The 12,797-nt window shown below is 40.2% G+C and overlaps 1 protein-coding gene across 1 annotated transcript; it reads right to left on the reverse strand.

Annotated features, from left to right (window-relative positions):
• Nucleotides 1-1,405: 1,405 nt before the first annotated feature.
• On the reverse strand, nt 1,406-3,873 carry LOC128474561 (C-C motif chemokine 5-like). The gene is made up of 3 exons (XM_053456911.1): nt 3,694-3,873; nt 2,162-2,273; nt 1,406-1,834 (listed from the first exon to the last, which is right to left on the reverse strand). Exons 1-3 carry the CDS (start codon nt 3,764-3,766, stop codon nt 1,741-1,743), a joined length of 279 nt encoding a protein of 92 aa, XP_053312886.1. The 5' UTR covers nt 3,767-3,873; the 3' UTR covers nt 1,406-1,740.
• Nucleotides 3,874-12,797: the final 8,924 nt, after the last annotated feature.

The following is a 12,797-nucleotide window of genomic DNA, read 5'->3' on the forward strand; positions in this document are numbered from 1 at the left end:
CAAATTCACACACATATATATATATTTATTGGGCTCATTTCTGGAGACACAGTTAAGGCTGATGCTGGCATAATATAACTGTTTCGAAACCTTAAGAAGTTCCGAGCCGAAACCTGGTGCGCCGGCGCGGCGATGGCCGTCCTGAGGTCCTGCTCGGGAGATAGTCTCTCGGGCTTGCGTGCCATGGGGTGGGACGTCCGATACGAGGCAGTGAATTATGGGGCGGAGACACAACACCGGCGCCAATTAGGGTTTCGGCGCGAAACTTCTGAGGGGAGGGGTATAAATATTAGTGTAAGATGAGGAAATAACAGCGACCCCTTGAAAAAGGAGAACTGAAACGGCGTTGGGGAAGTGGAGGACAATATGGGTAAGGAGCATATTGCTCTCAGGATACTATTCTGATTATTGGAATTTCCTGGATATTTATTGTTAATGTCAATAGTGCTTTATATACTTGTTAACTCCACAGTGAGTATTATTAACCATATATTTTTTGATGGTTATAGAATGGATAGGTGCACTCTATATAGAGTAAGATATAACTATACTTGAATGACTCAGCACTTTATGATTCTTATGATGGTTTACATGCACTTGAGACACTTTATATATACATAGCCATATTTCCTCCATATGCTCTGATTATCTTCCTAACAAACCTCTGTTGTCTACATAATGAAATGCTTTATATGTTTTTTATGAATTAATTTTTGTACAATAAAATAATATATTTTATATAAGGGCATGCGTAGAACTCTTTTCTTGCCAGGTGAACAAGAATATGATGGTGCTATAAATACACACACACACAGCTACTCTAACAATATACACATAGATACATCCACTCTCTCTGATAATCCATGCAGCTAACACACGTCTCCCTCCTTCAGCTTCCCTCTTACATTCTAGCTCTACCTTTTCCAGGAAAGCTACAATGCAAAGCTTGCAATGTTTAATACCTACTATGAAAGTATTTTTTCTCTTTCAAATAAGTTTTACGTTACATTTGTTTATAATGTTTTCACTGATTTATTTAAATAAAGTTGAATATTGAACAGTAGTGTATGTATGGAGGATCTTCTGTACACTTGTGTCAATTTTAACCAATGATGTACCAGGTACATCATGGGTCCTGCAGGACTATTTTTTATGACGTACCTGGTCATCGGTCACGAATGGGCTAAAACATTTCTTGTTGTTGAATCATATAATGTTTTCAGGAAGCTGCATATTAGCTATTGGTATATATTCTGACTTTGTTACCTTAACCCAATCTATTAGACAAACGCACTCACTCCTTACCACGATGCTGTCGGTGGTATAGAGTAAAGATTTACGTCAGTGTGGTGTTTGCACAGGAAAAATCAACCAAAGTATCACAGGACTGACAACAATAGCAGCCTCCAGGTCTAAAGATAAAAGTTTATTGGAACAAAATAGCATCAATCCGTGTTTGTGTCAATTCCAACTTACTTTACAAATATACAGCAATGTATTTTATGCTCATGGAGAACAAAAATCCCACAGCACTTCCCCTTTAGAGATGCACGGAAAGCATACAAACAGCTAGTGGTAGTTATTCATTAAAGTCAAACTAAGGTGAACTAGAATTGCGTAATTTATACAAGAATAAAGCAAGAGATTTTTTTGTTTTTTTTAGTGGCAAATTTAGCGTTTCATATTAAAGCCAAGAAGATGACATCTCATTTCTCCAGGTTACTGGCTCATGTATTATCTTTAATTGTCTCTCATTTCCAGGTAATTAATGTGATCCTGAACCCATTTGGTCTCTGGGTTGGCGCATAATTTCTGGTTCTTTCTTGTGATTAATCTAATAAAAAAAAAGTGAAAAATATTTTTAGATAATTAATATATAATTACATAATTAACCAAACTTGAAAATGCATTATCAAGTCCTTGGAAGGAAGCATGATATTGCTCTGGAGCACAAACAAAAGGTTTTATGTATAAAGAATATTTCTGGAGCAAAGGAGTAAAAGATGGTCTAATTGGCATAGTAACTGGTTCTTACTAGTTTTTAAAGTTTCTGCTGCTTTACTTCAGAATAATTCTTTATATATAACTCCCAAATACTTAGTTCCTAGAAGACTAAGTTCATACAAGAATATATATGTTCCTCAACTTGAATCTCACTTACACAACTGCTCTCTGAGTGCATCGGCCACTGGTGTAGAAATAATGTACCACATGTTTGCGAGGGATGGCTTTCTCCATGTACCCAAAACAGCAGGAGACCACATCTGAGCCAACTGCAAAAGAGATATCTGGTTAAACAAGATACCCTATACGATTCACCATAAGGAATGCGTTAAAGAGTTATGGTCCATTTACCACCTTGAAGTATGAACTACACATTTCTTCAGGGCTCAAATGTCAAGCACAGGTGACAATAACACATGAAGCATGCGGACACACAGCACTATTTTAGGTATTGATAGACATTGTCAAAATCAAGCCACAAGTACAAGATGAAATATTGCCTAACATGAGCACCAATGGACAAATCAGTTTGTGAGTTACCTTAAGAGTTCCATCTGGCAAATTCTAAACATTTTATTTACTGTATAAGGAGAGAAACGTGTTAATTTTCTAAACAGAAAAACACAAAAATCAGGGAAGGGCTGGAAATGGTGACATCCTTAAAGTCTTTGGGCCACTACTTGCATTAGGCTGTATTTTGTTGGCATTCTACGCTGTCCTGTTTGGCAAATACGCGTTCCATAGGACAGGATAGAGAGCAATGAGCGTGTTATCAGCTGAATGTGTGGGACAATATATTATTGGGCCACCAATTTGGGATTGCCCTTGGGTTGCATGGTGCAAGCCCTCTCGACACTCAAAGACCAAGGGATTGTGTCATCCAGAATAGGCCACCTGGCAATCTAGTGAGGTGAACAAGAAACATTTCACTGCCTACTTTTATATATTGCCTGGATTTGAAAAACTTTTAATATAATGTACTATAATAAATAAAAATATATATATTTTTGATATAAATATATAAATATAAATATATATATAAATTGATTCTGGTGTGGTTATTACAGATAATCAATATTTACATTAAACAAAAAGAAAAAACAGTTTGTATGTGTTTCCGAGCTCTGTGTTATGTTTATGTCCTTTGCAAAATATAGGAAGAAAAAAAGACACTGAGGTTTTGTCATGTTTTTTCCTCATATAGAATATATAGATTACATTGGTTGAGACATCATTAATATCACCTGTTTAAAAAAATACAATTCCATATCAAAAACGGAATATCTAGCATATATTGATTAAATAGTTTTCATTGTTCTTGAACATGCCACAGGTGAAGTATGTTCGACTGAAGTAGAAACAAGACCTCAGAAAATATATTGCCTTTACCTCTTAACCATGATTGTATCTGTATGTCAGCACACCACCTAAAACTAGTTGACTGTAAGCTCCTTGGTTCAAGCAACTCCTTTCCCAATGTGGTTATACCTATTGTACCCCAATCAAAGTGTCTGTATGACTACTTTACCTATACAAGGGTACTTTATTATACTGTAAAGCGCATCTGTAAAGTGCTAAAAATATACATATATATTTGGGTTGACATGGTCTACTGTGTTGATAGTATTTTTATCAAAAGTCTTCTTGTAAACCATGTCATGCGGGATAGGGACAAGGAAATCAACCTACCTGGAGCAGAATGAGCTTCTTTGAAAAAAACCAGAGCAAAAAGAATGGTAATTGTAAGAAGAGTCAACTTCATTGTTATGGATCCCAAAGAAGCCTGATAATGCCCGTTCTCTCAAGATCTGACACGTACGAGCAGTGAGATACTCTATGGCTACTTATATTAGTATGTAGTAGATACACACATACAGGAAACAATTTGTAGGTGACCACGACCTTGCATGTGTGGGGGGGTTAAGGGGGAGAGGTGTGAAATGCTTTTGCTGTTCTTTTTCCTCCTCAACATAAAGTGGATTAAAAGACAGGATGTGGCATTGAGGTCTATGTATAACACATCAGGTTTTTTTGTGTAAGGTTTTTTCGTGCCATAAAGTTTGCCGTGCTATGCAAAAGAAGACAAAATAAACAATTAAACAAACAAAACCCAAGCAAAAGGGGGACCTACAGCTTAAAATCTAAAGTAAATAAATGATACTAGAGAGCGACTTGTGACTATTCTGGTAGTTGACGATGGTTTACCTGATCAGGGCCAAACTGGGAAAGAGAAAAGTTACTTTAAGGCTAGCTGCTGCTAAATGGCACACATACATCCACATATACTAAAAACCAGCTGCCAGGTGAATCCAGCCAGCAAACACATATTGAAGGACTCAATCTGCTGTGGAGCAGCAGTAGAGGTAATTATGCAGCATCATTGGTCACCGGCCAACCAGACATTTGCTCAGTTTGCCAGATGACCAGTACGAACAATGAACAGGATGGCTGGGACGTACTCAAGCGATATACCATGTTATCTAAGAAAACAAACACAATAAAAATAAAACAAGAGATTGCAAATTAGCAAATCCAGATTGGAGATAGAGAAAAGAAAGAGACAGTGAGAAAGCGGAGATAATGAGAAAGATGATAGATGGGGGAAGGGGGGATGAGAAAAGGGAGAAATAACAAATAAGGGGGTATAGGGGAAATATTGGAAAGATAATGAGGACAGATTGGGACAAAGAGGAAAAGATAAAGAGAATAAAGAGAGATGAGCGTGAGTATATGCTTGTGTGTTGCTTTTCTGGAAGGTGAAAACAACATCGCACTGCACCAAGGTTAGGCACCAACATGCAAAACCAAACAGATGGTCCTAATCATTTTCATAACTTATAACAGTCTGCAAATACGTACATATCAGATGTCTGGTATTTACCTAGAGAATGCTATTTAAACATACAACACCATCTAAGAAAACCTCATAAACAAACTGTAACTATCCTGGGTCACCCCATATAATCCACATACCAGTGTCCCTTTATTTTTATGAATTTAGTATTCCTTTCCCACCTTTGATGCAGTCCAATGTAACCCGAATGGTCAAGTCCTTAACTTGTTTGGGAAGGCTTTTCAGAAGATTTGGGTCTGTGGGTCCCCCCCCCATTCAGCAAAAAGAGCATTTGTAAAGTCAGGCACAGATGTTGGATAAGAAGACCTGGCACACCAATCTCGTCAACTCATGTCTTTATTGACCTTGCTTTGCACATGGGAGCACAGTCATGTAACAGGGAAGGGCCTTCCCCAAACTCGTGCCACAAAGTTGGAAGTATCTAATTCTCTAAAATGTCTTGGGTTTGCTGTTGCATTAACAATCAATTAGATTTGAGTGGAACTAGCCATGGTTTCACATGCAAAAAAAACAAAACTCTATAAAAACAGTCCCAGGCCTGACGCAGTGAGGTTGGGCATCACAATTACTCACCCGCAGCATTGGGAGCGAGCAATGAAATGCAGGCCTTGCATTTTATTGCTCCCTCATCATGCTGCCAGCAAGTAATGCTGTAACTAATTATTCGTGCTGTTGCCCAAAGAACACAAATACCCAACTAGATTAATAGGTAGCAACCAGATTCATTAGCAGGGTGCATTTGTCATGGAAAAGATACACACACCACTATAACACTTGGGACACTCAAGAAATCACATCTAATCTTGGCATTAGCTCCTGGTGTTTCACATCATCATCATCATCATTTCCCACCTACAAATAAGTGTACATTGTTTACATCTGTAAACCACATTTTGTGTGTTTTTTAAAGCAAGGTTTTTATGTAGGCTTGTATTATTTGTTACAAGGATGTGGTGAAGTCTTTTCTTAGATTTGTATATTTGATCATTTCTTAGAATTTCCTTCTATTTAAGTACGTGTTGTCCATTTCACAATGGAAATGTGATATTTTGAAGCATGCTATATTATACACATATCCAAAGTGAAGGCATTTAGGACTTAATACAAACGTTCAAATTATTCTATGTAGAGGGTTAGCGACGGAATATTTTTTGTCTCACGTGTCTTACAATTAACTTAAAATAGCACTTTGCTCAGGGCCAAGTGGTATTAGTGGAATTATTCATTTTAGAGGTATGTGAACATCCAGGGGAGTTACTAGAAACTACAGGTCCCTGGTGCGAAAATTGCCCCGAGGCCCCCAACTTCACCAAGCAACATGTGCCACTCAGCTTGTGAGTGCCTTTGTCCAAGCAGCGTATTAGTGCCATCCTCACCCCCAAACAGCCTGTTTGTGTTATCTTTTCCCCCAGCTTGGCAGTGCCCCCAAACATCTTATCTGTGCCATCTTTGCCCCAAACAGCTTGTCGGTGCCATCATTGCCTCCAAATAACTTGTCTGTGCATTCTTTGGCCCTTGACTTACCTTCCAACATACACACTGGCACACATAAGTTAACACACTTAATTACACACACTTACTCATACTCACTAACACACACTACAACTCCACTTAAACATACATGCATACACACACACACAATTACACATCCATGCTCACATACATACAACTCTCTGTTTCATCACGGGAACACGTGATGTAGGGTGACCCCGATACGTTCCATGCCAATTTTTAATCTGCACGAGGAGACAGGAACGAGTGGTCGCAGGGGTTGGCGCAGCCCCGTCGCAGTTGGGACCAATGTGACCCTTGTAGTTACACCACTGTGAACATCATCTTGATGGCCACTAGATTCTCAAACCTTACCCAAGTCAATCAGATTGTTCTTCATTTCCGCTTTGTAAATTTTGCACCATCATATTCTGCAGCACTGTCCAATAAGCATAAGCATATAAGACGATCCCCCCAAATTGAAATATTCATTTTAAAAAAAAAAAAAGAAAAAGCCTGAATATAAGACTGCCCTATAAGAAAAAAGTTTTATAAGTACCGTATAGGCCGCACTTTTTCCCCCCACTTTAAGTCTTTAAAGTGGGGGTGCGGCATATAATCGAGGTCTAGCGCCCGACGCCCGGGACATGCAGTTCCGGGCGCCGGGCAGGGGACCTGTATCGTACTCTCTAGCGCAGACGTTCACTGGCTGCGGCGATGCAAGCGTAAACAGCCCCCGCTGCCGGCACATCTGCACGATGTGCTTTAACAATCTCCCTTGCCGGGAATTCCCACGGGGGGAGTCCCGGCAAGGGAGATTGTTAAAGCACATTGTGCAGACATGCCGGCAGCGGAGGTTGTTAATGCTTGCATCGCCGCAGCCGGTGAACGTCTGTGCGATGTACGCTAAAAATCCCACGGCGGAAGCGCCAGCACCGGAAGTTGAATACGAACTGCGTAGCTGTCCCCCGTCGGCCCTGCGAGACCCCGGGGAGTCTGCACCGGTAAGTCTAGGGGGGGGCTCTTGGGGGCAGAGTGGCAGCATATCTCGGGGGGGCAGAGTGGCAGCATATCTCGGGGGGGAGGGTGGCAGCATATCTCGGGGGGGCAGAGTGGCAGCATATCTGTTCCACTGTGGGGGGTTTTTTACTAAGAAATTTTTTTCTTTCAAAAAGCACCTAACTTTTAGGGTGTAAACTATTTTTTCATATTTAATAAAAACTATGATTGAGAAAAATTGCATTTTTTGTTTTTATTTCCTTTTATTTGCCAACCTGCCCAGTTTTGCATATCTGTCCCACGGCTTGCTACTCTGCCCCCCTCCAGATATGTCTTATACCCCTATTTGAGGTCTGATTATAAGATGACCGCGAATATAAGATGAGGGGTATTTTTACCACTTTTACTATTTTTCTAATAAAGTATTTATTTTTTAAGAGACAGACTAGAAGCAATTATTTTGCCCGCTTGCAACTCATACGTGTTTTTTGTGCACCCCTATGTAGGATCCTATATGATACTCTTTTTTTCTCTTTACTGTGGCAGCATGCAGGACTTCACTATCCACTTTTGGTCCCATCGTGTACACATGGATCATTGTAGACTACTCATTGCGCACAACAGGTAGTGGGTGAGACGCAGTCTTTTTCCAACAATCGCATTGTGAAAGCATACAGCATAGTTCATATCTAACTAGGAGATGGCGGCCTCCAAATCAGCTGCTGCAATGCGGATTAGCAACAGCATGAGGAACTACTGTCAAACTACTGACAGCTAAGTACGGTACTTTATATTATATTACATATACTGTCAGTTGACAAAGTGCTTACTCCAGTAGTTTTGGATACATGGTTACTGAAATGTAATGGAAATGACAGTCCTTCGAAGAATTTTGCACACTGCTATTTTGTGAAATACCGTATTTGCTCGATTATAAGACGACCCCCCCAAATCTTAATATTAATTTAGGAAAGAAAGGAAAAGCCTGAATATAAGACGACCCTATAGGAAAAAAGTTTTACCAGTAAATGTTAATTCATATAAACTATTTTTTTAATAAAAGCTATGATTGAGAAAAATATTTTGGTTTTATTTCCTTCTATTTTCCAACCTGCCCCCCAGTTATGCACATCTGCCCCAGAAATGCCTTATACTCCCTATATGCCACTGTGCCCCATGATATGCCGTTTAACCCTCTAAATGCCACTGTGCCCCATGATATGCCTTTTAACCCTATATGCCACTGTGCCCCATGATATGCCTTTTAAGCTTATATGCCACTCTGGCACTTAGAGGGTTAAAAGGCATATTATGGGGAAGAGTGGCATATAGGGAGGTTAAAGGCATTTCAGGAGGCAGAGTGGTGTATAGAGGGTTAAAAAGGCATTTCTGGCGGCAGAGTGGCATTAAGGGGGTTAAAAGGCATTTCACAGAGCACCCTGCCTCCAGAAATGCCTTATGCCCCCCATTTAACACCCCCCCGCCCCACTTACCGGTACTTCTGAGACTCCTGTCATGTAGCTGGGGCAGCGTGTAGACTCACGCTGCAGCCGGAAGGAGGCGTGGCTAGCAGCAGGGGTTGTCTGCGTGCATCGCGCAGACATACCCCGGCTGTCAGAGATCAGAGTTCCCCGCGCCGGCGCCGCACCGGTGCGGGGAACTCTGATCTTTGACAGCCAGGGAAGGTCTGCGCGATGCACGCAGACAACCCCCGCTGCTAGCCACACCTCCTTCCGACTGTAGCGGAAGTTGTCTACGCGAATCGCGTAGACATCTACACGCTGCCCCAGCTGCAGACCGGGGACTCTGAAGTACCGGTAAGATGGGCGCGGGGGTTGAGACAGGAGGATCCAGATCCCCTGCAGCTGTGGGGGATCTGAATCTTAGTCGTCTCATAGTCAGACTTTGAGGTCTGATTATAAGACGACCCTGATTATAAGACGAGGGGTATTTTTCAGAGCATTTGCTCTGAAAAAAACCTCGTCTTATAATCGAGCAAATACGGTATTCATGGCTCGTGGATTTTAGTTACTTGTTTCTGGTAACTTAATTGTTTATAATAACAGTAGTAAACCACATAACCATTTGGGGTTATAGAAACAAACTGTTAGAAGGAACCTTCTTAAATGAATTTACAGCCTAGATGGAGGTGGGAGTATTTTGCAGAAGACGAGGTGCAAACACTTTAGGTGGACCAGCCACTCAAATGTATCACCCTATAAGCATACATAGGTAGAGAACGAGCAAGAAGGCATGATGGTAGACACACGACAGAGGGAGTTAGACTATGAAAGGTGAGGCAGTTAAAGGTTGGAAATTTACAGGTATTCCCTTTGTAATTTTTACCATAGGTTTGTAAAACCATGATTCCCCTTTCCTATATTTGATGAATCTGCATAAAGTATGCATATTTTCTTCAGAAGTAGTACCTTCCTTTAAAATCATAGAAATACATAAAAACGTTAAAAACATTTACTAAAATAGAAGGTAATAGTTTTTGCAATCTTGCTAAAAATGCCACAGCTGAACAATAACCCAATTTATGTTCAGCAACATCCTCTAATTACAGTAATACCCTACATACATGTTTTTATGGTCAAGAAGGCCACATCCATGCTTTACATATTACCCAATATAACATATTTTTAATACTAATACTAACTATAATATAAACATACTATTTTCCCTTTTTTGGTTTTTGCACTGTTCCCAGTGCAGTAACACTTAAGATTCCTTTGGTAACCTCTCATACATTTTTATGCCTTATTTTTTTATTTTTTAGAAGGGGGGAAACTCTCCTCCGATCTGTCTGTGCTGATCAGCAGGAAGGGCTGATCGCAATAAGCGAGCCAGCACATCGGGAGCAACAAGAGATACCAGAAGGGTCTAGAAAGCCCTGATGAGGCTCTATCCTCAAGTGAACTTCCAGTGGGTGTCAGCACTGACACCTACCTTAAGGGAATGACCGATTGTGTGATTGGGGGTTCCTTGTATGACTGTGTACCAGCGCTTGCGCTGTTAAACATGATCAGTTACAGATGACAGGGAATAGCTCTCTTTGCTGATCGCAGTGTGATCAGCACAGACAGAACAAGAGGAGGAGAGGGAGTAAAACGTTTCTCCCCTGGACTTCCATGTAGTGGCAGGGAGATGTCCCTACCGCTGCAACAAAGTCAGGACATACCGCTACAAGTAATGCGTTTCTTGGCACAAGTTTGAAGGACGTACTGGTACGTCCTATGGGGACTGAACAGGAAAATATTTTCATGACTGATTCAACACCACTTCTTAATCATTTATATTGCATGTCAGGTCTTTCCAATTGTGTTTGTTCAGTGGGTTTTCCATGATGTCTCTCCATGATATACATGGTATATGTGGTTTTGTGTAGAGCTGTCCAATCAAATAAGCCCTGCACTAAAAGTCAAAAGCCTTTCTCTGACCACAAATTCACCAAAGAAATCAATAAAATGGAATAAGTGCACATAAAAACTGCCATACATAACAAAATCAGTGAGAATACATCAGTGAGAATACCTGGGGCATGATTTACTTAAATACCTCGAACAAATGTAGCCTAGACAGGAGCTGATAGAAGATAATATATTCTCTTTTTTCCTTTTTCTTATTATTATAAAGTAATGCAGAGGTGGTAGTGTTTTAAATGCATTCAGGCATACAAACTACATATACTCCGTAATGTCGGATGTTACTACTAAATCCCAAATTTGTGACCTGTGTTCATGTGCCACCTACTGGAATTTTTTTAATTTACACTTTACGCAGAATTATTTTTTGTACAACTCTCAAGTCTGTAGTTTTTTTTAGAACTACCAACATGGCAACATGCTTAAGACTCATCTTTGCTAGATATTATTTTCCATACAAACAATGTGTATAATACACAACACGTGACATCAAAGTCTAAATTTAGTCAAGAGTGATACACAAATTTTAAACCTATAGGATTCATAATTCTTAATCAAGGGTCATTTACTGAGAATAAAAACATCATGATTTGAGAAGGCATAAGGTGGATCTTGATAATGATTAGTGTGGCATGATAACAATTGTAATGTCATCGAACGTAAATTCGGCCTCAAGACAATAGGGACAATACATGTGAATATGTGTAATAAATATACTGCCCCTCCAGCCGGGTTTAAGTATTGTGAAATGGTATAAAAAACATTCAACTTCAGGACAGCACTGAAGTTTTTTGTACCCTTCATGACAATGGCTGTTTTAACATTTCTGTGGTGTTTGTATTTAGCTGTAATCTTTCTCATTTACTGTACCAATAGAATACCTTTATTACCAGAGAGAGATACCATTAATTTTATCATATCATCTAATTTACTATAAAAAAATAAAACAAAGTTTAGAAGTGCCAAATGTTTTTTTTTCTTTGCAAGTTATAGGGCAATAAGTACAAGTTGCATATTGCTGTTTCAAAACAATTTTTTTTAACCTGGAAATTTGACATCCGGTCATCATGCGCCCATGTCCTACTTTGGACATGTTTGAAGCCAGCAAATTTAATTTGCGTCCACAGCTCTGTACATGGTGAAAAATAATAATTTGCTAGAGGTCTATCGACTTGATTATAAACAATGCAGCACATTCCATGTTCTGAAAGTACTGTATTTCCCCATGTATAAGACGCACCTTTTGTAGAAAAATTTGGGGTCTAAAAATTGGGTGCGTCTTATACAGTGGTGGTAGATTTTTTTTTTACCAGAAAGGGGACCTGCTGCTTACCTGTTTTGCTCAGCAGCATCTCTTGATCCGTTGCGGCTGCACAGGAACCCAGTGGAGTCACGTGAATGCACATCGCATCACATGACTCCGCTCGTTTTCTGTTGCTGCTCGAGCAAGGCAGGGGGGAAACAGCGAGCGGCACCAGAAGATCTGCAGTTCAGGTAAGGTGGGGGAGTAAATGAATGTGTGTGTTAGCATGGATCCGTGTGTAGGGGGCACAGGGAGGCTGAAAGTGATGTGCATGAAGTGGCTGCCTGAGCATGATAGGAGTGCGATTGCTAACCATTGCTAGCAGCAATCACACTCATATCAAGCCCAGGCAACCAGTACAATAACTTTTTTAAAAAAAATTCGGCCCCCAAAATTAAGGTGCGTCTTATACTTGGGTAAATACGAAAAATATATTGGTACAGGGCACGAGCAGAGGTTCAAAAGATCCCTGCTTAAAAGTAATCCAGGGCACAGGGAGGCTTAAAGTGATGTGCATGTACTGGCTGCCTGAGCATGATAGGAGTGCAATTGCTAACAATTGCTAGCAGCTAACATCAATCACACGCATATCATGCCCAGGCAGCCAGTACAATAACTTTATGTAATTTAAAAAAAAAAAAATTCGGCCCCCAAAATGAAGGTGCGTCTTAATTGGGGAAATATGGTATGTGTTGCAGATTTTGGTGAATGAAGCAAG

Source organism: Spea bombifrons, chromosome 2 (genome assembly GCF_027358695.1).
Source record: "Spea bombifrons isolate aSpeBom1 chromosome 2, aSpeBom1.2.pri, whole genome shotgun sequence".
Taxonomy (NCBI): domain Eukaryota; kingdom Metazoa; phylum Chordata; class Amphibia; order Anura; family Pelobatidae; genus Spea; species Spea bombifrons.

Coding starts and splice junctions, on each gene's coding strand:
- LOC128474561 (XM_053456911.1), bottom strand. CDS start 3,766: ATGAAGTTGACTCTTCTTACAATTACCATTCTTTTTGCTCTGGTTTTT. Junction 2,274..3,693: donor AGAAGCTCATTCTGCTCCAG/GTAGGTTGATTT, acceptor TCTCTTTTGCAG/TTGGCTCAGATGTGGTCTCC. Junction 1,835..2,161: donor TGCACTCAGAGAGCAGTTGT/GTAAGTGAGATT, acceptor TTTTTTTATTAG/ATTAATCACAAGAAAGAACC.